Source organism: Pteronotus mesoamericanus, unplaced genomic scaffold (genome assembly GCF_021234165.1).
Source record: "Pteronotus mesoamericanus isolate MK-2021 breed Mesoamerican mustached bat unplaced genomic scaffold, CSHL_Meso_final contig_74, whole genome shotgun sequence".
In the NCBI taxonomy this organism is placed as follows: domain Eukaryota; kingdom Metazoa; phylum Chordata; class Mammalia; order Chiroptera; family Mormoopidae; genus Pteronotus; species Pteronotus mesoamericanus.
In genome coordinates, this window is record NW_026555247.1 from 41,942,995 (window position 1) to 41,968,523 (window position 25,529).

The 25,529-nt window shown below is 50.3% G+C and overlaps 2 protein-coding genes across 2 annotated transcripts in view; one reads left to right on the plus strand and one right to left on the minus strand.

Annotated features, from left to right (window-relative positions):
- LOC129078774 (cytochrome b5) overlaps window positions 1-14,988 on the minus strand; it is a 28,198-nt gene extending 13,210 nt beyond the window's left edge. Inside the window, exon 1 of the mRNA XM_054583784.1 lies at window positions 14,713-14,988. Within this exon, the coding sequence (XP_054439759.1) occupies window positions 14,713-14,841 (129 nt within the window). The 5' untranslated portion in view covers window positions 14,842-14,988. The remainder of the gene's footprint in view (window positions 1-14,712) is intronic.
- A 9,501-nt stretch (window positions 14,989-24,489) lies between these two features.
- The window catches only part of CUNH18orf63 (chromosome unknown C18orf63 homolog), a 30,132-nt gene continuing 29,092 nt past the window's right edge, over window positions 24,490-25,529 (plus strand). Inside the window, exon 1 of the mRNA XM_054583381.1 lies at window positions 24,490-24,623. Within this exon, the coding sequence (XP_054439356.1) occupies window positions 24,490-24,623 (134 nt within the window). The remainder of the gene's footprint in view (window positions 24,624-25,529) is intronic.

Sequence of the window (25,529 nt, forward strand, 5' to 3'; positions counted from 1 at the left end):
AAACATGAGAGCGGTGCCTCAAATCCCCCTTTGAATAAGGCCAAAGAGAAAAGATAATAAATGAAAGAACAAGTGCGTTGCTAGAGATTCCACAGCACCCAGGATTTATTAAATTACAAGGAAATTCTATTTCATATGTAATAGTGTACACTAAAAATGATCTATAAAAGCTGGCAACTGGCAAGATAAAAGATAGATGCCTCTCCTGATACAGATGGTTTCAATAAGTTCCTAATGTGTAGGCAATAATCTTAAGGAGACAGAAACGTGAACAAAATCAGTCACTCTAGACTCAAATACGCAGCCTGCCACTACATTGACTCAGAAACCGATTACTGAGCGAAAACCACTTTCGCGGGCCATTCTTCACTCCTACTGTTTGTTTCTATGGCCGTTTTACAGTTCCTTGGATTCTTGACCCAAACAATAAAGATGAGCATCATTATATTTTTAGCATTACCTTCACTAGTTACGTTCCCTTTTAATACAAATAAAGGGAGCTAAGTTTGCCTCTATGGGATGTGCATTATTTCACGCTGGTTAATTGTACACAGCAGTAGGCATGGGAGAAGCTCTGCAAACACAGTAGAAGCTCCAGTCTGAGGACAGACGTGCGCCTTTGAACTTGGGATAAGGGCCAGACCTTAGAAATGGCCAAGCAGCGGACTAGAGGCACAGCCCCAAGGGCTTGATGGAGCCAGCACACCTCACCTGGACTGCAAAGCTCGTTTCCTCAAGGCATGTGAAGAAACTTCTATCCTGTTTAAACACGGCTGTTCAGGATTCCTCGGAGCTTACTGCTAATTACTACATCAATCATTTTGTCCAGGAACGCCACGGGCCAGGCACCAAAGTCCTAAAGCATATAACGTGCAAATAAACGCATTCCCCAGTGTTGAGAAACTTAAAGCCAAATTAGGACCATGGTCTTCACATCCATCAAACAACCAGAAAAATATTAAGGCACCATCTTAATTTAGCCAATATGTAATCAGCGGGCCATCTTAATAAATATCTTTAAACATCAAGGCCCCTTTAGGGTAGAATTTGCGTGAACAGAGTAGATACCGGTGAGAGCCCTCGGGAGTCTGAGCAGGAATGAAGGCTTAGGGGCTGAACTGTGCTCGGTGGGCGGGGTTAGTGAAGAGACGTGTTTGAATCAAGCTAAATCCACGAGGCTGGGCGTGGGCTCGTCCTGCGGACGCCCAGACGAAGCGTCACTTCCGGGAGAGGCCAGGATGGTGTTCCCTAGCAAGATCAGCATTGGAATTGGTGGCCAGGAAACAAGCCGACCCCCGCCCCGCCCCGACCCCGTCGCCCACAGGCACCTTCAGATCCCTGTAGGGCTTGCACAGAATGTAGGCGGAAGGAGGAGGAAGCCAGAAGCCGCCCTCTTTCCTGCCTCCCTGGCTGGGCTGGGACACATCATCTCATCTTCTGCTGCCCTTGACCCCCAGGATTGGCCCTGTTGGCTCCCCTGATCCACAGGCCTGCAGACTTGAACTGAGGGACCCACCCACTTTCCGGGGTCTCAGCTTGCAGATGTCACAGCTTGGGGCTTCTCGGCCTTCCTCCCCGGGCTGTGTGTGTGCGTGTCTTCCATTGGTTCTGTCTCTGGAGAGCACAGGCTGGACAGTTAGAAGGGACCATCCCAAGCGCTGGAGGGCCCCCCAAGGAGTGTGGAGGGGCAGACCAAGCAGCTCCCGGAGGGCAGGGCGGCACGTCTAGAGGCCACAGCGTCACCGCTGGACAGACAGACGCCGAGTGCAGACAGCGCCTGTCCGGCCGGGGCAGCACAGGGCCTCCCTGGCCCCCGCCCCTCTCCTGGCACACTCCCGGCTTCCCGAAATGTCTGCATCCTCCACCTCATCTGCGGGCGGGAGATCCTGACTCAAAGGTCAGGCTGAAGGTTAAAATCCCAGAAGTTCTGAGTTTAAAAGGCCTTCAGAAACCCAGCATCCTTAAAATCACAGAGAAACTGGGACTCAGATGAAATAAGGCCACAGTCGCACTCGCAGTTCACGAGGGAGACAGGACCAGCACCCCGGCTTCCCGCCCAGTGCAGCCTCCCTCTGTTCTAGCCACAGGCACCTGGTGTAGCCATTTTTATGTTTCTGAACAAAGTGATCTGAGATAGGAGGCCTTAAAATAAAGTTTCTTCCTATATTTCCCTTTTGGGAATTTAGAGGGGTATCTGTCTCGCTTCTTTCTAGACCCCAAGAAGCTTTGTCACTTCCCCTGCCGTCCTGGGCCTTACCCACAAAGATTCAAAGGGGACACACAGACACACACTCCTAGCTCAGGGTGCTGCCTGGCTCCCAGGTTGTCCGTGAACAAAGCCCAAAAGGGCACGCAAAACCACACTTGGTGTCGCAATATGCACCAAAGGTGGCCCCCCCGGGGCCTGCTTAAACTAAGCCAAAACAGGGAGCCATAAAACACCTTCCCCCTTCATTATAACGTTATGTGGACCCAAAGTCCACCAAGTCAGGAGTATCTTTCAGTCCAAACACTTAATGCTGCCAAAAAAAAGGTGGAGTAAACAATGACTAGGCAAAAAATAAAAATAATGTGTGTACAAAGATTATCTGTGCTAGTTCTACCACAGATAAGAACAGCTCAAAGGAGTTTGGAGAGCAGACAATTTTAAAAAGATTTAGAACAGGCCCAGCTCGGTGGTTCAGTTTGTTGCAATGTTGTCCCATAACCAAAAGGTCGCAGGTTTGACCCCTGGTCAGGGCATATGCCTAAGTTGCAGGTTGGATCCCCAGTCGGGGCGCGTATGGGAGGCAATGGATCCATGTTTCCCTCACATCAATGTTTCTCTCTCTCTCTCTCTCCCCCTTCCTCTCTCTCTAAAATCAATAAACACATCCTTGGGTGAAGATTAAAAAAGATTTAAAAGATTTAGCACAAAATAAGTTGCCTGACAAAATGTGTTCTATCATTTCCAGATGCTGTTTCCCCAAAGAGGCAAAGAATGAAGGCCTCAGAGCTGGCTGGGGTGCCAGATTTTGCGCTGGTCCCGGTGTGGACTCCGGGGAGGAGCCCTCCGCGGGGCACTGCCCGGGGCTGCACACGCCGCTCACGCTGAATCCTCAAAGCCCAGGACCAGGCCCGCGAGCACCGCTTCCCCGCTTCACGTGAGAGGTCATGGGGCGAAACAACAAGGCCTCTCCGTGCATCGGCCCAGCTGGCTGCTGACGGCCGTCCGCCCACGGGCATACCCACCACAGGCCCTGGCCGGCTCAGCTGCCCGCATGATGGGGGAAGCCATGGTCTGAGAGGAGGCGGACATGCAGGTGAGTCACAGCTGCACACAGCCATCCCCAGGTGTGGAGCCAGCACGACAGGTGGAGGCATCACCTGGCCCAGGCGCTGGAGGCGTGGACGGGACCGGGGGCGGGGCTCTGGAGGGAAAGGTCAGGAGCGGTTCACCAAGGGAGTAAACAGGGTGTTCTCGCAAACGACGGAGCAGCGCAAAGGCCAGAGGCGTGAACACGGTGGTGCCCTGGAGAAGGGCAGGCGCTGTGAGCAGCCCAATTCCCCAAGGGTGCGAGTGCACTGGGACAGAGACCAACAGGCCCTGGAAGCAAACCCAGTCTGCGTGGAGGTGCGGCGGGGGGCGGGCCCGGGGCCGGGGGCCGAAGGAAGCCCTGGCCCTCCAGGGGATCGCCAGAGCCTGCAGGCCGAACTTGGTGCTCCAGGTAAAGCCCTGTGGTCCCGATGCCCCTGCCCTTAACTTCCTTTGCCCATCTATAAACACACCCCACCCCCCGCCCCCAGTCTTGGCGCCAACGGAGTGTGCGTGTGCCTGCCATGCCTGCGTGCTCTGGGTGACAGCTCTTTCTTTTTCCCAAGTAGATCCATTTTGGTGACAAAACATCTAGTCGATATTATTATTCATCAGTTGACAATGGTTTGATAGTTTTTTTTCCCTTGTTATTGGATAGAGGGAAGCAATTAGAAAGGAGAGTTAAGCAGAAATCACTCCCGACTACTTCATAGATAACACTTTCCTATGTCATTCGCCGAAATGTTCAATGAGGCGCAAGCTCACGGCAAGGCTGGTCTTCATAAAAAGATATGTGCATAGTAAATAAGCACATGAAAAGAGGTCCCACCTCATTAGCCGGTAGAGAATTAAAACCATACCTTCATCTCTGCCCTGCCTGCTTGACTCCCTCACCCTCCTCCGGTTCTCACGTCCTGCTCGAGAAGCGTCCCAGAGAAGTGTCGAGAAGGCAAGGACTGTTGCCCAGGCGGTAGAGCCTCTGTGTCCAGGCAGCACTGGGCTACGGACAAAGCCTGGGCTCGAGGGCACTGGACCCTGAACCCAAGGGCCAGCTCTGCCACGTCGCCAGGGAGAGCCCAAGACGATCCTGATCTTCCTGAGCCTCTACCTCCCCAGCGTCTACTACCTCCCCCAATCAAACTGCACAGGAGGGTAAATGCTCTCATTAGCAGACTTCCTGGCATATGATGGGCATTCCAGTAGTATCAGTCCCCTTTCCTCCCCAGCCCACTGGGTACTGCCACAAAGAACCTTGTGCAGACCTGGTACAGTTCCTGCCCCAAAACGCTGACGGCCAAGTCCAGCCCCAACAGACCCCCCTTCTCTCCACATCCCCCTTCATCTTCAAGTGATTTCTATGGATTAACGAACCGGCCTGACGTACTAAGACACAGAACCAGATAAGAGTCAACAGGAACAAGACACCCTAAGGGTAACGGGCGTTCTCCGCCACGGGCAGCCCTCAGCGGGCGCAGGACAAAGACGGGCAGATAGTGCAGCTGGAGGCGTGACTGATGTTCTCTCCTTGAAAAAGAGAAGCAAAATTCTGGGTTATTTTTAGAGTATGCCCTGACCAATTTTTTTTTTAACTTCTCCATTCCTCAACTCGTCTGGTTCGGTGACACGCAGCCCGTCCGAGGCACGTCTTCGGCGCCCTGCTCCTTGCTCCGCACAGCCCAGCCCTGGCTTGCGGCCCTTGGGATGCGGGTGCGTTGTTAGCCCTCCTCCACCCACACACGCTCCTGTGCACATACATGCGTGCGTGCACGCGCCGTGTCTCCCACAGCCTCGCTGGGCTCTCCAGGCAGTCCCCACTTTCTGCCCCCACCCCCGTGGGGCGAAGCCCTCTGGAAGGCTCGTGAGCCCTGCCGTCTCCGGCTGGCCTCCTGCACCCCCGGGTAAGCCCCACCATGGACGGACACCGCTCTTTTAAGCTCTGCGGGGATGCCGCGTGTCGGTCCTCAGCTCCACGTGACTGACTCGCACAGCGGACGTCAGGGTCCCCTCTCGGGAAGGCGGTGGCACTGGCTTCCAGCGTGCCATTCTCTGGGGCTCTGCCTCTCACGCCCCCGAGCACGCCTTTGTCCCCTCTCTGTTGTCCTCCTCCATGGGGCAGCGCCCCAGGGCCCCGCGTTTCATGACCCCTCAGCCAGGCCGGTCACAACCAGTGTAATTACTTTAAAAGGGCTGACAACACCGGAATCTTTATTTTTGGCCCAAAAGACTGCTCTCCTAGACTTTGGAATCTTGGATCCTCAGTCCGTGTGGCATCTTCACCCAGATGTCGGGTAGGCTTCTCAAACTGGGCATATCAGAAACCATACAGACCTTCCTTCTCAAAACTTGCTCCATCGTCACCTTTCCTTCCCCTCCGTGCCTGACAAGTCTGTTCACCCAGTCGCTCAGGCCAAAACCTGGGGCTGATCGCGCCCTTCTCATCTCTCACAACCCACACACGATCCCAGGGTGTTCTGTGCGCTCAACTATTACAATGCAGCTGGAATCTGACCGATGTTTCCCACCTCCACCACCACATCACCCCTCCCCCGTGTCCCTGGCCAGCCCCTGGCCATCCATGCACGCTCACACCCCAGTAGAGTGTCAATTTAAAGGTAAGTCACGTCATGTCACTAGGCTGTTTAAACCCTTCAATTGCTAATTACACCACCGATCTAGGACGCAGGCTGGAGCTCCAGGAATCGAGAGGATACGGTCCTGGCAGACAGAGGCGTGTAGAGCGACGGGCAGAGCAGAGAACCGAAACAGACCCAACCAAAGGGTTCCGGCCCATTTTTATAAAGATACAAAAGCAATGTGAGGGAGGAAGGAGATTTTTCAACAAAGGGTCTGGAACAATTGGACATCAGTAGTCAAAAAGTTTGAACCTACACCTTACACTTTATACCAAAATTAATCCTAAAGAGGTCACAGACTGAAATATAGAATGTGAAAGTTTTTTGGAAGAGACTTACAATTAGGCGAACAGTTCTTAGACATGATCGTGAAAGTACGGTGTGTATACAGAAAAATGAGTAAAATGGACTTCCTCAAAATTAAAGCCTTTCGTTCTTTAAAATATTTTAATAGGAGAATGAAATGACAAGCCACTGACTAGAACACTTCGTTAGTGCCATACCTGATGAAGACTTACAGCCAGAATAAAGAGTTCCGCAAATGGAACAATAAAGAAAACAAACAATCCACATAGAAAAAGGACAAAAGAACAGACACTTCTTCTGAAAAGATATGTGCATAGCAAATAAGCACATGAAAAGAGGTCCCACCTCATTAGCAGGTAGAGAATTAAAACCACAGTGTGATGCCCCTGCCCACCTATTAGCGATGAATCGCTGTGATTAAAAAATATGTATACACCAGCAGCCCGGATGCTGCTGACGATGGGGAAAACAGAGTCCACCGGGCACGTCCGGTGAGCAGGCCAACCGGCGCCGACGTTCCGGAAACGGCCCTGACTGTTTAAAAACGCGGAGCCCATGCTTGCCATAGGGCCCAGCACTCACGCTCCTCGTGGTGGCCCTGGAGTCATGGGGACTGGCATGTGCCTGGACGTCGGCACAACAGTCCCAGCAGCTACTGAGCAGCTATGGCAGGCCAGGGCGCAGGACAGTGCGGAGGGTCACAGCCCCGTGGCGGGGGGGGGAGGGGGAGCGGCAGCCCCCAGACATGGAAAACAAGACATTGACATTGACTGAGGTCAGCGCAGACTGAGAAGTGAAATAGGATGATGTGACAGAGCATCCGCCGCCCCCCCTGCCCCGGAAACAGTGGGAGCCGTGACCAGCAGAGGGTGGGGACCAAGGAAATGCGCACCAGGTTGGGGGGGGGACCAGGATGGAGGTTTTCTGGCGGAAACAACCCAACTCGTTCAAGAAATGGAGAGGGCCGTCTGGGTGCCGAGCCAGGGGACAAGGAGGCAGGTGGGCAAGGGGCAGGGGCCGGATCATGCCGAGGTCATCGGACCAGGACAGGCAGGTGGGACTTGACTCTAAATGCCATGGGAAGCCACTGGAAGGAACTCAGCAGAGAAATGCTAACCTGGTTCCACAAGATAAACCTTTTCAATTTTCTTCCAGAATTTACACTGTTTAACACAATAACGACACACATCTGTGCTGTGACAAGAGCAGGACAGGAAGGACGGTCTGACAACCTCGTCCGCCCAGTCCGGGCCACGGGCGGCAGGGCCGTGCAGCCGGAGGACGGCATGGGGCACGCAGAGGGCAGACCCCCGGCGAGGGTCCCCAGGAGGCGGTGGTTGAACGGAATGGGGCAGACAGGGAAAGAGAGTGAGCCACCCACCGAGGATGAGCATCCACAATCAGCACGGGCGCGGGCGGGGCGCTGGCCGGCCCGCGGGCAGATTTCATCCGGCAGTAACCTCATCAGAGTTCCACTCAGAACGGCCTCTCCAAGAGGATGTCTGAAAGCCTTTAACCTCCTGGGGCCTGCCTAACACGTCTGCAAATGGTCTCTTCCTTAAACAAGAGGACACTAACTCTTAAGACCGCCTGGGTGCCCTCTGTGCTAGGAGCAGGAGCCAGGGAGACCCCTCCACCCCCTTCAAGGCTGCCCTGTGAGAGTCTGGACAGGCTGTTGCTTCACCTGGGAGGAGGCCGCACGCACAGTGACAACCGGTGGGAAGAAAGGCACGCTCCACCCTCTCACTGGACCTTCCGCGGGTTCTCTTTTTGTTCAAGGCTTTCCTTTCACAACTTCCCTTTGCTTTCTCCCTGGTTCCCACAGGGAATTCTGGGTATGAGGAGAAAAATCTCAAAGCAAATGACAGCAACTGTGTCCCAGTGGGGTGGCTGTTTTCTTTTACAGCTTTACTGGTTATCTTCAAAACTCCAGCGGGCCTCACGCCCAAGTTGTAGAGTCAGGAGACTCACGCTGCGGGGTCCCAGGTGCAGGACGTAAGTCCAGGCCTTCAATCCTCACTTGTCATGTGCACAAGTTCCTGGAGCTCTACGGCCACGTTCTTCTTCCCTTTTCAAAGGACACCACCGCCACTGCCAACCCAAGAGGCTTGGTTTCCGAGTTAATGGGGTAAACGCAAAGGAGAGCCTTATGCATGGAGAGCGTTTGGCGCGCCGGGCAGATGTCCATCGCTCTTCAACAAGTGCCACTGCGATCGGGTGTCTCATAGCCCGCTGGGGATGGCTACGAGGGGAAGGCAGATGAATGACACTTATTTACTACTTGGTGAAGAAGGTGGAAAGCAGAAGAGCAGGCAGGGTGTATTCTGGGTCCTGGCTTGTTCTCGTTCCGCTCTGCCACCAGTGAAACTGCAGATGCTGAAAGACGCAAGTAGAAATGGACATGCCAAGGCCTTCTCTACAAAAGAGACAGGGCTGAGATGGTGAGCCAGGCACCAAAAACCGCCGGCTGGCCCACCCACCTCCTCCTCCCAGGCATCTGGACATGCCGTCCTCATGGGCAGGCTAGAAACAAAATTCTGTGGATGCAAGAAAGGGGTGTTCTGCCTCCATCCATGAGACATCGGCTCTTGCTAACCAGAGGTCACTTAGCACCAGGCTGCATGGGCCAAATTCTACTGCTCTCGCCTTGAACTCACTTCTCCCACCCCCATCTTTGATTGACTCTCCTGGTCCCATGCAGAACTTAATAAAAGACACAGGCAGCCAGTTAATAAGTACACATCAGCAGATATTCCCAAGAAAGCAAAGTGTAAAGAGAGTGGGGCGGCGGCGGGGAAGGGAGCACCCATTATTAAGCCGCGCAGAGTGCCTCCGAGCCCCTGCTGTTTAAACCCTCCTGGAGCCCGCCACCTCCGGCCGCTCTTCGGAGCGCCCAGACACGGGCCACCGCTGACGGCCACAGCTCACGTCAGCGCGCACAGGCGCAGCTCGCTGCAGCTGCGCTTTTGGAGAACTTCCACGTTAATGGGGTGAAGAGAATGCATCCGTCCATTTCCTCTGCTGACAATACACATCCATCACCCAAGCCTCTCTGTTACTAAAGCTAACAGCGAGCTGGGAGGACAGACCCACACTCTTGTGTGGGCCTTGTGAGTGGTCACTGGTGTGACTGACGTGGACAAGTTGGGGACATGCATCAAATGTAGAAAGTGTATCACCTTTCACCCAAAAATCCCCGTGAGGGAAGTTTACCTAAGGACATAAATGCGGGTGGGAAATTAAACAGCCAGGGGTGAAAGGAGAGGAGGAGTTTCATAGAGAATGAAATGTCCGACAAATAGGACTCACCGAAATGGAATGGTGTCCTTGTCACAGAAAGGGGGAGCAGGGGGTAGATGACCGAACAGCATGTAGAGCAGTTTACCGTGGACATAGAACAAGCCATTGCACAAGGGCGGCTGTGTCTAGGCTGCCTGCAGGGCGCCCGACAGAGCGCCTCGGCGGGCCTCGCTGCACGGCGCGTGCCAGGCGGCTTTGCCTGCCTTTTTCTCCAGTCCACACTGCCTGACTCCTCACAGTAATCAGGCGGTCTTTCCCCCCACACACTGAAGTTGTATTTTATAAAGCTCCAGAAAAAAGATGGTGTCCCATCACATAAAGCACACATTCCTGAAAATGTATATCTACTTCAAGTGGCCATTGTATTTTGATCCACTATTGTTCACTGGCTAACATTGTAATTCCTGAGCTGTGCACCTACTGTATAAATATTAGACCTACCGCATGACAAAAATAATTATAACACTTAATTTATAGGAAAATGTTAACTTAAAATATTAACATACTTTCCCAAGTGTCCCCACATATATTATTCCTGCCTGTATTCACAAGCCTGAAGCTGGTGTGGGAAAGAGAATGCTAGCCACTTGAGGAGCAAGCAAATGATGTAGAGACTTGGTCTGACTTGCCCAAGGCCGCCTCCACAAGGGGTCTAAGACTGAGGTCCAGTCTGCCTCACCTCGCCCGACAGCTTTCCACACCTCCCCGTGGGGCCGCGGCTGCTCGGCTGCTCAGACTCCGTTCGGTACTGTGAACTGACTGACAGCTGGGGGCGGGGGGACCTGGGTGAAAAAGGCGAAGGGATTAAGCAAAAAACAAACAAATTCAGAGACCCAGACAAGAGCAGGACGATCACCAGAGGGAAGGGGGCGGGGAGGTAGGAGAAGGTAAAGAAGGAAAATGGTGATGGAAGGAGACTTGACTTGGGATGGTGAACACACAATGCAATCAATCCACCGATGACGGATCATAGAACGGTACCCCTGAAACCAATATAATTTCATTAACCTATGTCACCCCAATAAATTCAATTTAAAAAAAGTTTAAGGTACTTATTGGTTGTATCCTGTGGTTGGCAGAACGTTTGGAGCAACCGATGCGTAAAGGAGATGCTGTTCACCCCTTGATCGGCCCAGGTGCCTGTGGAGTCTGAGCTCCTTTCATTCAGTTCACTTTCCTACCTCAAAGATACATAAAAACAAAGTGAACCATCTCCAGTGTTTACTTTGAAACAATTAAAAAAACAAAGTAGCCTTGTAAACACCCTTAAAACCTCTTCTTAAAAGTAGCAAAAAGTTACCAAAAAAATGTAGGTAGAAATCTACTGAAGTGGCCCCGCCCACAGGCTCAGGGTCCCGCCTGACTGGGAGGCTGGCTCTGCTACTGCTCACCCGCGACGCCTGAGCCACCGTCACCACCAGGTCCCTTTATATGGTCCTCCTATGGATTCTATAACTTCTCGTTTTATTTACCAAACTATATAGGTTAAACAGCAAGTAATGATGTCCCCATTTCACATTCATCAAAGATATTTGCAACCACAGCTTTTTACTAGTATGAGATTTAGGAAGTAATCAAATTTCCTTGAAAAAAGCACAAGTATGTAGAATGTTAGCCCTATACATGGCAGCCCTATCAAGGCTAAAGAGGCACGGTCCTCTGTTGTTCAGAGTGGAGGACACTGGGTTTCAGGCACCCGCAGGCTCTTCCCGGATGCCCAGGGCACTGAGGTTCCCCCAGGCTTGGAACCCCCGGACTCTGTCAAGGAGGTAGCCATGTTCATGGAAAACAGCAAAATGGAAGTCCCTCCCACAAATGCTGCTGTAAAGATACTGCCTCAGACCGTGAAAGCAAGAGCGGGTCCGGAGCCAACAGCTTTGTGAGGCAGAACGATGCTGATGCTAACAGGCAGGTCCAGAGCACCCTGATCCCAGGATCACTGGAAAAACAGCTGGAGCAGCAAGTTGCCATTTGGATCACCTGAAAAGCAAGCAACGTGACACCAAGGCACGCTGCTCATGATGTTTCTCAGGAAGATGCCTATTTCACAAATTAACATCTACTGACTTGAAAGCCAGTTTACCTAACTGTTACCGGTCATGTGATTCCTTCTTCACTCCCTCCAGGGCTCTTTTAGTAGCCGAGCAAATGCTGCTGCCCAAATCACAGGAAGAGAAAAGCAAACCAGTTTCATTTCCTGGCCCGAGTGCCTACCTTCTCATTTCAATAGCTTTCCCTCCAAGTTCTATAATCATGAACGCTACTAATAATATAGTAATATGATAAGACCCAGCTTCGTGAATATAAATTCAAAAACTGGAACTCAGGATTGAAAAGACAAAAAAAAACAAAACACTAGTTGAAAATACATACGCAACTAAGCTCATGATCTTGCAGGTTGGCATCAGATGGTAACTCAACGCCTTCTGCCGCTTAGCGGGCCGCTCACACTGAGCCCGCCCGCCTTCTCAGGTGTCTGCCAGCCTCCCGGACGTGAAAACACCTTCTTCAGAAAGCCATTGTTTCAGGAGACAGAGCCTGTTGCCCAACTATGACACTTCACCTGCTTTCTTAACTGGAAGAATATAATTTTTTGGTACTACTCTCCTGTTTCAACATCGCCTGCCAGGTATATACCTTTCCTTAACATCTCCTATGAGCGTTCTGCTACATGTGAGGCTACAGAGGGAAGGCCGGCACCCCGACCCGTGCTCGTGTAGGAGTTCACATCTACTGCACGGATCACAAGCCTGAGACCATGGTATGCACCTAGCCAGCATTACTTTGTTTCTCATAAGGACCCCGTGAAGTTCACACCATTATCATCTTCCCAGTTTACCTTAAGTACGGCATCTGAAACACAGGGCGTATCAGCAGCAGGCCAGGACTCCCTTCCATCCACCACACTATGTGTTTTCTCAACATGAATGCAGACATGTGTATAAACCTATGATGTCTGAGAGGTGCCATGGAAACCATGTGGTCCATGTGGATGGGTGAATTCGTAGTATAGGAGCTCTTGCCCATGGTTAAAAGTTCACTTTAGAGGCAGGAAGCCCCCTCTCTGCCTCCCCCTAAAACTTTCGTATTTAGGTAAATTAGTGAAAACAATATTCTTTACTTCACGTGTGAGGAAAGCTTCATGAATTTCTGGAGCATTTACATGATGGAAGAAAGGAGATAGGGTGGGGGGAAGAGGTCCTCGGGGCTTCTTTCTGTTCCAGAAGTAGGGATGAGACACACACACTATAAATAGCAGCTGCCTGCACTCTTACTATAATTATTAGTTATAAAATATTAGTGATAAACTCATTTCACTGAAGTTCACTTGGGAGGCATTCTTCCCAAGCTACTTACAAAGACCGGTGACCTAGGCACTGGACTGGCCGCTCAGCTGGCTAGAACATCATCCGGATACGCCAAGGTTGTGAGTTCAGTCCCCAGTCAGGGCATATACAAGAATAAAAAATAAGTGGAACAACAAGTAGATGTTTGTTTCTCTCTCAAAAAAAAAAAAAATAAAAAATAAAAAATCAATAAAGACAGGCTACTGGAAACTGAGAATGATAAAGCAGCCTGTTGTCAGCTAGCCCACTGACGGGCTTGCTTGCATCTCTTCCAGTTTTACTCAGAAAACTTTGTACAGTCCCCCACTCCTGCCTCCTAAGAATGAAATATAATAGTAAATGGTTTAAAGTATAATACTCTTATCTCCTTCTGAGAAATTTACCCTTAAAAGTTATGCAAAACACATTTTACAGCAGAAACTCCTTCCAGACTACTGGGGACATTTTTGGTTGGCACAGCTGGGAGAGGGGTGCTTCTGACATCAGGTGGGGGAAGGCCAGGGAGGCTCCTGGACAACACAAAGAAAAAGAAGGAAAGGACAAATGCTTCATGATATAAAATAACCTATTAATCTTTTATAAATTTTTTTTTGAGAGAGAGAGAGGAGAGAAGGAAAGGGAGAGAGAAAGAGAGGAAGAGAAACATTGATGTGGGAGAGATACACTGATCGGTTGCTTCTCACACGCCCCCAACTGGGGACCAGGCGCACAACCCAGGCCTGTGCCCTCACTGGGAGTAGAACTAGCAACGTTTTTGTTCCCAGGCCGGCGCTCAGTCCGTTGAGCCACACCAGCCAGGGCAAGAATCTATTCTTTTTAAGGGACACAAATAAAGCACATCCTGGATCTTAAAACTGCGGAATTACTTACACCATGGGGGTGGGATGGTGAGAGAAAGGGTTCAAAGTGGACATTTGGGGTCCATTGCACTTCATGTTATGCTCAGGGTCCTTAGCTGAAGAAACTCTAATGGCAAGTAAGCTCTGTACAGCTCAGCAGAGGGGACAGGACAGAGGAGACGTGAGTCCCACCTAGAAGCCACTCCTATTAAATCGGAGTGCTATTTTATCTGCTGTCCCTCCTCCTCCCTTCTTCACCAAGGCCGCCACACACCCAGACTCCGGCCCAGGAGTCCAGCTCTGCAAAGTCCTCCTCCGGCACGTTCACAATCGCCGGGGCAGTGGGGGCGGGGATCGTGGGGTGGGCCTGTGGGTGCGGCCCGTACACCCCGACCTCTGAGCGAACTCACGGTCCCCTCTAGGGGGACCCCACAGCTCACCAGGTGGGGGAAGGACGAACTCCAACCGGTTCCTTTCAGGAATCTACTCCAGGAACACCCGAAGTGGAATGGACCCCGTCCCAGATCTATGCCGACTCAGGGAGAAGAGGTGCTTTCAAGATCCTTCCGCGTACTGCGCCCTCAGCCAGGGAAGCCCATCCAGCCGCGGCTGGGTTTCCTACCAAGTGCTGGGTGTTGCCCCGGTCCCACACGCCCGCGCAGAGTCTCCCAAGGCAGCGCCTGCCCCTCCACGGCTCCTGCCGCCGTGGCGCGAGCCTGTGCGCCTCCGGTGGCCCCAGGTGGACCTTCACAGGCGGGGAACGCTCCCAGGTGCGCACTCACGGGCGCGCAGACTCAGGGGGCGCAGAAGCAGGGGCTGATGCCAGATGTGCAGAGCAAAGTGTGCGCAGAGAGGTGTGCAGGCGCGGAGACCGCCCCCAGGTATGGTGTGCGGAGCTGGGCGAGCAGTCAGGAGCGCACGCAGAGCCGCACACGGCAGGTCCCGGCAGGGAACCTGCAAACCACGGCCGGCGGCGCGCTTCACCAACTCACCTCCTCCAAAAACTTGGTCACATCGTACACTTTGTTATGCAGGATCAGCCAGGTGCTCTTGCTGTGGTTGTGCTTCTTGATCTCTTCCAAGGTGTAGTACGTGACGGCCTTGTCCGACGTCTCGGCCATTTCGGAACGCGGCGAGCTGCAGGCCCTGCACACACCAGCTGAGCCGGTCCGCTCACAGCGGGCGTTTCAACGAGCTAGGGCCGGGGCATTCCCTAGGTCCCGGCCCGGCGCCCGGGGCTGGACGACAGGCGCCACCGAGGGGGACGGCTTGCTGACGGCCTCCGATGATTGGCCAAAATCCGTGTCACTCAAGGGGCCCACCCTCGACGACACTTTCTACCAGCCCCAGCGCGCCCCGCCCTAGGCGGGTGTTGATTGGCTGAAGATGGTGCCTACTGTGCTCGGGGCGGGGCGTGGCGGGACGTCTCTTGCGCCTGCGCAGAAGGAGAGGAGGCGGGCCTGGGGGTGGGGGCTTGTGACCCGGGTGACTGAGCCGCACTAGTGTACGGGAAGTACCGGCCCTGCAAGACGGTCCACAGGGGTCAGGGCAGAGTTCACTATGTGCGAGGCAGGACCGTATGTCGAAATCGCCGCATTTCCCAGTCAAGTTATATCAGCCAGACCAAGGGACTAATTTCTAAGTCTGCCCCGCTGCGAGTCTCAGGGGTAAATTGTTAGCGTTACGTGAGACCTGGACGAGCCTTGCGGACTTTAGAACGTTAGTCTCCATAAAACGAGCGTGTTGCCCCAAAGAAATTGTCACTGCAATTTCGCTTGACTACCCGGGATTGCCCTGTTCTCACAGGAAAAACAAACTCATGGGAATTGTTATTAAAAGCAAAGACATTCTGGTTATTTCTGTATCCCTGGAGTACTTCGTAGCTGACCGCTGGCTTAGGCGTCTTTGTCTCGTCTCAACAACGTGTTGTTAAGGTGCGTCCTAAATGATGGGTAGCACCTGGAATAAAGTCTGGACGAGTACCTTCCCAGCAGACATATGAAGACTTACAAATGTTTGAGAAAAACAAAGATGAAAAGTTCCAGCATCTTAAAAAGTCATCTGATACTTACTGCCCTGGCGGATGTGGCTCAGGGGATTACGAGCTGGCCTGGGAACCAAGAGGTTGTGGTTTGGATTCTCAGTCAGGGCACATGCCTGGGTTGCAGGCCAGGTCCCCAGTAGGGGGCGCTCCAGAAGCAACCACACATTGATGTTTCTCCCTTTCCCTCTCTAAAAATAAATAAAATCTCTTTAAAAAGGCATCTGATATTTATTAAGGCCCTTTTCAGCAATGGTAATTAATTCCAAAAGAACTACACAACAGGGTGCACATGTAGGTCTCTTCCCCAGGACTGAGCACAGTTCCACATTCAGGTGCTAAATCAATGTTAGTGCCCACTCCTACCCTGCCCCTTGCCTCCTCCATAGGGATGCATGGCCATCAAGAAGAAAGTTTCCCAGGCAGTCCAAGTATTCTTCAACCTTTTCATATGATGGAATACATTGATTTTCAAATACTGAACCAGTCTTGCACCTCTGGAATAAACTCCACTTGTTTATGGTATATAATAATTTTCTGTACTAATGAAGTATATGTGAGTTTTTGCATCTGTATTTATGATAGTGTGTAGTTTTCTGTTTATGCATTATATCTGTCTGCTTTGGGTATCAGAGTAACACTGCTTCATGGAATGAGTTGAGAAGTTTCCCTTTTCTATTTTTCTGGAAGAGATTATGTACAATTGGTATTATTCTTTAAAAATATGGTAGAAGTATCCAGTGAAACTGAATAGGTCAGCAGATTTCTTCTTCAGGAGGTTTTATATTTTAATTTACATAAGTTATGGAATTACTCAAATTATGTTTCATTCTGGGTGAGCTGCGGTAATTTGTGCTTTTGAGAAATTGGCCCATTTCATCTAAATTGTTAAATCTATCCTTTTGATGTTTGCAGGGTCTGTAGTGAAATCCTGTTTGATCCCCATACTGTGACTTCTACTTTTTGTGGTCAACTTTGCTAGAGGTTTGTCAGTTTTACGATCTTTTCAAAGAGCCAACTTTACTTCTCTTTTGTTTTTTGTTTTTTCTATTTTCTTTTTTTCAATGTCATTGATTTCTGTTCTTTATTATATCCTTTCTTCTGCTTGCCTTGGGTTTATTTTCTGCTTTCCGCCCCCCCTCCCCCCCGGTTTCTTCAGATGTCAGTTTATTCAAAAGTTGTTCTCTTTTCTAATGTTTGCATTTCATGTTATAATTTTCCTGTATGTTTTTAAAATGGTAGACCAAAGTTACACATTTCCCTAACCGTTGTCAGGACTGCTGAATCTCCCCAAGACTTAGAGCAAAGCAATGCAACTCTTGCATGGATGGTTACCTCTGTAATCCAATGTCAAAACAGCTTCAGATTTCAGTCCACTTCCAAGTAGATCTAGAAGTGGTTAAAAACAATATGCTGGCACCCATGACCTAGATTCTCTCAGGCGTGGCTTATCAGATGCACGACTACGAGCCAGATGGTTAACTGTTCTAAACCACTGCTTATGGAAGGCTTAGCACAGGGGCTGGGCTCGTGCACAGACAGCAATCAACAGGCCGTGGCCAGTGCTATCAATATTATTGCTACTCAACAAGATTCCTTTATTCTAAAACAGGCACGAGGAAACAGCCTAGCTGGTAGGTGCTCCTGGGGGAAGTAAATCTAGGCAAATTTAAAAACAAACAAACTTGACAAATTAAAGGAACAGAAATACAGATTCCTCCTGACTCCCTCTCCAGCAAACAAATGTATAAATGTTGGGAACACCAACTTGACTCCTACGGTTCCTCAGATAAAAATATACTGTAAAATGTACTCAGTCTTCTATTCCAATATAAGACAAAAATAAGCAAACGTTATTAGATTTTAAAATCTCTGTTCTAATTTCTTATGCCACTTGTGCATAAGACTTACCTGAGCAGCTCTTCCCTGCCCCTTCAGGTAAATAGTTATATTTTCCATTATATAGTTACAACCATATTTGCACTATACCCATATCCATCTCTCTCAAAAATCATGTTACCATAGGGTAACTTTATCTTCCACAAAACATCTGTATCTCTAGCAAAGGCTTAATGGCCACCGAAACAAGAAGATATCTTCAGACCAAAACTGAAGGAGGCAAGTCCATAATATACAAGAGGATTTATCACAGGATAATGTGCTTACAGGAACGCAGGGTCCAAGCGGGCAAGACAACCTAGGGGGCCTGCAGAAATCATGCTCCGCTACAGACTCCTGTTGCTGTGCTTTTTCGATACTGTAACTCAGGTACTCGTCACTGACAAGACAATGGGACAGAGCATGAGCAGCATCAGGGGCCATACCTCCCCAGAGTTTTGGGATAGATCATAGTTTATAATCAATAGGATCACCAGTTCGATACTCATCTCAATTGTCATAGCATTCCAGCCCAAGGAAAATATTCATCGCTACACTTTAAGATACAAATGATTGCCAATTAGGCTTTTTTTCCAAAACTTAAATCATTTATTTTTCAATTACAGTTGATTAGAAGGCTTTGATATGCTCGCTATGGCTAGGAGGGTTGGCCATAGGTCACAACGTCAAACTTAAAAATTAAATGAAACCTGGGACACAGAGGCGGAGTTGTCGCTGGCTGCAGCTTCATCCCCATGCCCTCCTTTCCCTGCTTTCGCCAGTTACTGGCATCACCCTCTGCCATCCCTGCCACCCTGCTCTCCTGGGCTTTGGCAGAGCCCTTTTTCTTCTTCCAGCAGGACGAGGATATGCAAATGAACCAAGCACAGCGACTTTAGAGCTTGTCATAGTTTATTCACCTTGCGAAATGAAGCGTTGATGCCAATTCCAGTCCCTCTGATTCTCAAACCTCCTGAGGTGCACACCCAGGGAGGACCCTTTTTAGAAGCCTGTCCTTCCCAGTCCCAGCCCACTCTGTATGTTTGAGGGCAGCTGATGACAGTCTACCCATAAATACAATCTTAGACATCCAGCTGCTCTACGTCCAGGCCCAGGTGCATGTTGAGACCCGCCGCAGCCCCCACCTGGGTCTTGTCGTCATAGTTCTAATTTTCCTGTCTAAGGATATGACACTTCCCCAGGCCACCCTTCTTGAAAAACTTTCATTTTCACAGGGTCCTTGCCCAACCACAAAATACAGCCTAATCTTCATAAAAGACATACTACAGTCAAACTGGTGAATGGAATCTTTAGGAGGATTCTTTGCCATCTTGAATGACTGTGAGTGAGGTAAAGGGAAACATAAGTAACTCATTCACCTGGTAAATTGATGCCTCGTCATGAGCTTTGCGCTTTTTTGCTATGACTATGTGTCTTAGTCTAATTGATTTATAAGAGTTCTTTATATAATCTGAAAACTAGACATTTGTAGATTATATACGTGAAAATATATTCTTCCAATTTGTACCCTGTATCTTTACTTTGTTTTACTTTTGAAAAACAATTTTTTTCAAAAACCTTTTTATTAAAGTTCAAACATATACAAAAGTAGAGAGGAGAGTATGTGTAATACACAAAAGCACAGGTGATAATATGAACCTTCACTCACTTTCAACAATTATCAAAATATGGCCAGTTTTGTTTCTTCTTTATCACCACCTTCATCTCCCACGGGATGGTTCTACAGCAATGTCCAGTTGTATAATTTCATCCATAAATACTACTTCAATGTAGATGTCTATGAGATAAAGATCTTATCAACATTATCAAAGTAATGTTCCCATCTATAAAATAAATAATACAATTAAATATATGGTCAGTATACAAACTTTTGTCCCATACATGACTTTCTAGAGTATGTTTATTCAAATAAAGATAGAAATAAGGACCATATATTTCACCTTTTATGTGACTAGAATTGGACTATTTAGTATTTGGATGTTTGGTGACAAGAACGTATTTTAAAACTTCAAATACCTTTAATTCTCTTAAAATTATTGTTGAAGCCAGAGGCCACAAGTTCAATAGCGGAGATGTTCAGAACATGGGGTGGTACTGACATGTGCTTTTCAAAGTGAAGAACAGTTGGTTTTACACTTACTTAAAGAGAGAAGAAAGGCTGGTGGATATCTACAGTTATCATACAATTTAACTTGAATCTGTATTTATTTTTTAGCTTGTCTTCATGCAGTTTTTCCCTATGTAAATATTCCAGGTAGGATAAAGAGCTTTTCTGTAATCCTCAAAGGCTTGTTTTGATCATTCCAATGACTACTAACATAACACCTTCAGACTATAAATGTTTAGGACATTAAATTCGTTGGAATGGTTGTTTCAGAATACTGTATTTTGTCCCCTTACTGTCGTAAACTGTTATAGGAGGCTGGTGTTGCTCACCAACCTTTTGCTAATTAGTCACTTACTATGATCTCCTCAACTGCGGTTACACATAACCTAACAACAGGTAATTATTGAGCACTTTCTTACTGAGTCAGGAGGATATCTAAAAACATTCCTCCTTGCCAAAATTGATTTTGCAAATAAAATAAGTAAATCACTCTTACACTGTAAATCAAACATTAACACAACACAAAACCTCATTCTTTCACAGCATGCCTGCTGGAACCTGGTAAGATGTAAAGCTGAAAAGTACCAAATCTCTCACCGGATAGAAACTTGCTGGCATTCCACTCACACGGTTCCTCGTCGCCTCCCTGAACTTCCGTTGGACTCTCCCAGGATTCAGTGTTTGGGCTTTTTTTCTGTCCACACTCACTCTCTTGGATATCTGACCTGGTCTCATCGTTTTAAATATCATCTATTATCAATATATACAGATCTTTCCCCGGAACAACCCCCGTTCACTTCTCAATGTCAACACGCCCAAACACAAATTCCTCCTGACCTCCACCCCAAACTTGGTCCTCGGAGTCTTCCCCTTCTCAGTTACTGCCAACCCCGTCCTTCCAAGTTCTTCGTACAAAAACTTTGCAGCCATGCTTGCCTCCTCTCTCTGACCCCGCACCGACCCGTATCCCGAGCCCATCAGATCTAGCTTCCGAGTTCCTTCGTAACTCCAGTCATCTCATTGCCGCCCTGCCGCTACTCCGATCCAAGCGCGTCCTCTCTCTCCTGGGTCGCTGCCGCAGCCTCCTAACTGCTCTCCTCCCTGCCCTCTTCAGTCCGTTCTCAGCAGAGCAGCCTGGGAGAACCTGCTACAATACCGCAGAGCTGATCGGGCCTGATTCTGCTCCTCCGCGCTTTAACCTGTCTGGTGTCTCGTCGCTACTTCGCATCGCATTCCAGCGCCACTCCGGCCAACCGATCGCCCTCCTGTCTCAGGCCTTTGTACTCGCTGAGCCTTCCCTTGCAATGCTCTCCCCCCAACATGCCGTGGTCGCCCCCTCCCTCGTCCTCCGTGTCTTACGTGTTGCCTTCTCCCTGCTGCCTCCTGACTTCTGTAGCAGCGTCTCCCGACAGTCCCTGCGTCCTTTTCCCGCTTTATTTCCCTCCAAAACACCAGCCACCACACTAACCTTTTGGTCATTTATTATTTGTCCTCGCTTAGCAAGTAAAATGTAAGCCCCATGGATGCAAGGGATGTTGTTTGTTTAATGCTCCATCACTAACTCCTAGAAAAGCTCCCGGGACATGGCAGTCGCTTAGGAAAAAATGTGTCAACCTAAGGAGAGGCGCCTGTACGGCGCTTGCCCCGGGCCTCCCCTTCAAGCCATGCTGCAGGGCGTTCCCGTCATGGACCGTTCAGCCACCGCAGCTCGGGGCCGCGGTTCCCGAGAGAAGAGCCGGTGTTGGCACCCGTGGGTCCCGGCCAGGAGGCCCTTGCCGTCCGCGGAGAGGAAAACTTCACCCCGCGTGATAGGGCCCCTGGGGGGCCGCAGGCACCCAAGCCCCGCGCTGACCGCGCTGGCGGGCAGGGCAGCCTCAGACGCCCACGTCCACCCTGAGCGTCGGCGTGCTGCGGCGTCCCACGGCAGGCCAGGAGCACGTGGTGCACGGGGCATGCTGGGAGCTCTGGGGAATGCAGGGAACGCGGGGCACGTCTGGAGAGCTGGTGCTGGGCATGCTGGGATTGCAGGGTCGGCCCGGGCAAGTGGAGCGCGGGGCCTGCTGGGAGTGGCGCTGGAGAGCAGAGGGGCGAGTAGCTGCGAGCGGCAGGCCCACCGAGGTGAGGCCAGACGCAGGACATCTGCTGAGGGGGCCCGAGGGAGGGAGCGAAGGAGGCCCCCACAGCTTCCTCAGGTGAAGGAGCAGGCCCGCTGCTCCGCCTCAGGAGGCGTCAGCCGGCAGGCCCCGCTTTTGGTTTCCAGGGGCATCTTGTGGGCTCGTTTTTCGCAGCCTGGCCGGGATGCCCGTCGCTTGGGAAGTGGGCACGCGCCGGCTGTGGCGGTGGCTGTGGGCGGGAGGACGCACATTCAGGGCGGCCCTCGGGGTCCGGCCGTCGGAGCGTCTCCCTTGTTGGTCATTGATCGGCACCCTGGAAACAGGCTGTTTAAACTGAGGAAAGGCCTCGAGGTGCTGCCGCGCCACCCCGCGCTGCGGGCGAGGACGCGAGGCGCGGAAAGGGAAGAGCCGAGCCTGTCGCACTTCCGGTCGGAGCTTCCCCGGGTCGCGGAGGCGCGAAGAAAGGCCGGAAGTGGCTCCGACTTAACGAGGCCGGGGCCTGCGCTCGAGGCGTTGGCTTCCCTCCGGGCCTACGTCCCGGGGCATAGAACTGGGGCGGGCGCCTGTGCTTGCGGCTGAGCGGTCCCCGGAACCGTGCGCTGAGGCTTCGTCCCGACGCCGGATGTAGTTTCCTCGGCTGCGCCCGGAAGCTACAGGTCGTGTCGCGCTCATTCGGCCTTGGAAAAGAAGGCCAGCTTTCAGTCTGCGAAGCGTGCTCGTTGTGAACCTAAAAACCGCTGAAGGTGGCTCTCACAGTCCAAGTAAACACGTTGTGGCCTGTCCCCTAACAGGCCAGGGCTGTGTACGTTCACCTTCCGGCTCAGCCTCTGAAGACCGACGGTGTTTAGCGGGACAGGGAGCTAGAAAGCAATCTCGGTAGGGGGTGTGTTTTAGGGATAAAAGTGGCGTCGCAGGCGTCCGCCCACCGTGATGTGACCTGCTTTCTTTACAACACCCGGAGCTGGGGCCCTGGGCGCCGGCCGTGGGCCGTGATCGCGCCGGTGCTGTCTGTTTCTTTCCCATTCGTTAGGATGCCTTTTTCTAAAGCGCGTCCCAGGAAGTGACTTGGGGCAGAATTGGGGGGGAGGCTGTGTTCGCCTTGGAAACTGCAGTGTGCACTGCTGTTCTGGTTTGTTTTGTTTTTTTTGCGTTTCACCGCAGTAGGCATTTGATAGGAGGGAGCGGACGTGCAGAGAAGGAAGGACTCTTTTACTCTTAGTCTCGGAAATCGTCGGTCGTCAATCCCTTGTGCGGATTTGCTTGTGAACGTTCGGAGGGCACTTTCCGAAGAGCCCCGCGGCCTCTAACTATGAGACCCTCAAACGCCCGCGGGCTCCCTCCGAGCGGGGGCTCCACAGCCCGGCTCAGACTCCGCCCCCGGGTGGCCTTCGCCGCGGAGTCTCCGCGTCTGGTCACGAAGCCGGCAACGGGGCGGGCGCGGGGCGCGGGGCGCGGGTCGCTGCTCTGGTTAAAGAGAGAAGGTGTGTTGATGGCAAAAGGGTTGGAGTACTGGGAACTCAGCTTCCTCCCTGATGTGTCTGAGCCCGTTAGAGACGTGGAGCCGAAATTCCCGTTTCTTTTTAAAGTAGCACAGAAGGCAGGCTTCACCGGTGTGTGCTGTGCCTTACCAACTCTCAGATGGGTCCCTAATCCAGGCTTTGCAGCCAGGCAGTTAGCGGAAGAGGAAACTAGGCAACTGATGGAGTCAGTAAACGTTTTCTTTGATGTGAAATGATGAAAAATATATTCCTTAACCTTGAAGTACTCCGCAGAGATAACCTGAAATAGCAGAACACTTTGCTGTATGTTTTCATTTTTTCAAAACTATTATTGTCATAGGAATGATCAAAATGAAACCTTAAGAACAGCCAGGAACTTTAGAAAGACTTTATTAACTAACGACAATATGATAGAGGTGTCTCTAGTACCTAGAGCAGAGTAGGCATTTAATAAACAGTGTTGGGTTTTGTTTGTTTTGGGTATGATTTGTACTCAAATTATTCTATTTGTTGGTATAAAACTTCAGATTTTAAATTTTAAATTATGTATTTGGGGTGACAAAAGTGTTCTGAAATGAATTGTGATGGTTGCATAACTGAGTGAATAGATAAAACCCATTCAATTGTACACTTTATTTTTTAATTTATTTTTAGAGAGAGGGGAAGGGAGGGAGAAAGGAGAGAAACATCAGTGTGCGGTTGCCTCTTGTGCGCCCCCTACTGGGAACCTGGCCCCCAACCCAGGCCTGTGCCCTGACTGGGGATGGAGCAGGCGGCCCTTTGATTCACAGGCTGATGCTCAGTCCGCTGAGCCACACCTGCCAGGCAATTGTAGACTTTAAATGGGTGACTGTTATGTTAGGTGAATTATATCTTAAAACACTTACCAAAAGAATTCTAGGTTATCAGAGACCCTTAAAGGTAAAATGGCAGTGATATTTAACTGCTGAAGTTTGCTAATTTGTTTTTATTATCTAATTTCAACACAGTATCAAATATTCTGATGAGCTGGTATTGAAATGCTGTTGGTAAGGTAGTTCACTGACTTTCTATTGCTATATGTTTGTTTTGAAGGGCTGATTGCGGAGACGGTCGGCCAGCCCGAGAGGATGGCCGATTCCAGGCGGCAGTCGCTGTTCTTCGCCACGGTTCCAGATTTACAGAGACTCTGTGCTGTCCGGATAGTGCTGCGCAGGGGGCCGGCAGACCCTGAGGTTCGGAGCACACAAATGAAGATGTGCAGGTTAAAAATACATTTTACAACTACACTTTCTAACGTTTTTGAGACCTATAAGGGCAGTTTTTAAACAAAATACTCCTTCACTCATTCTGTGTATATAATTGTAAAATAAGTTCAGTTTTGTTCTGTCCAGGTATATTTAGGGAAGGACTGAAAATACTTGAGGTAGACTATCTCACGGTTGTTATATTTATGACATCTTGTGTGGACTTTTAAAAATTTTAAAGGCATTGATGAATTAAATCAGGTTTCCCCGAAACTTAGAAATAGTAATTTATAAATATTGAATACCTTCTGTTTATGAGGCACTTTAAGAGATACTGTGAACATTTTAGATTAATATAATTTCTTAATATTCAGGTTAATATAAGAGTATTTCTGAAGAGTATCTCTCCAAGAACTCTCTTGAAATGTATATCCCAAAGTAGCCTTTGGAGAGCAGCTGAGCTGAGGACCTGCCATATGTTAGTCCCTGGAATGGTGTGAGGCAGTCAGGGGAAGACACTGAGAATACGTGGCAGGATTTTCTACCTGTGACTGAGTTTCTTGGAGATGAACAAACACTTCTAAGATTGCTAGGGGTCTCTTACAAAACTTTTTTCACCCCACTATACATGTCTTTGCCCAGGGGCATCCAGCAGCCTGTACCCTTCCTGCTAACGTGTAATGTTATGTCCGTTGAGCCATCGCCTGTGACCCCTTCGGGAAACAGGTAGAAAACTGTACGTGGGCTTTTCTGCCATTTGCTCTCGCATTGAAGGAGACCGTGGCCCCAGAGCGGGGTGTTTGAACTCGTCCTCCCGGGACCTGAGGGGCGGAGGCAACGGCAGGCCCTGCGGAACCACGGCTCTGGCGTTCTGGCAAGAGGGCCGCCAGGGACAGTTGTCTCGCCTCCCCGTGCACGCACTC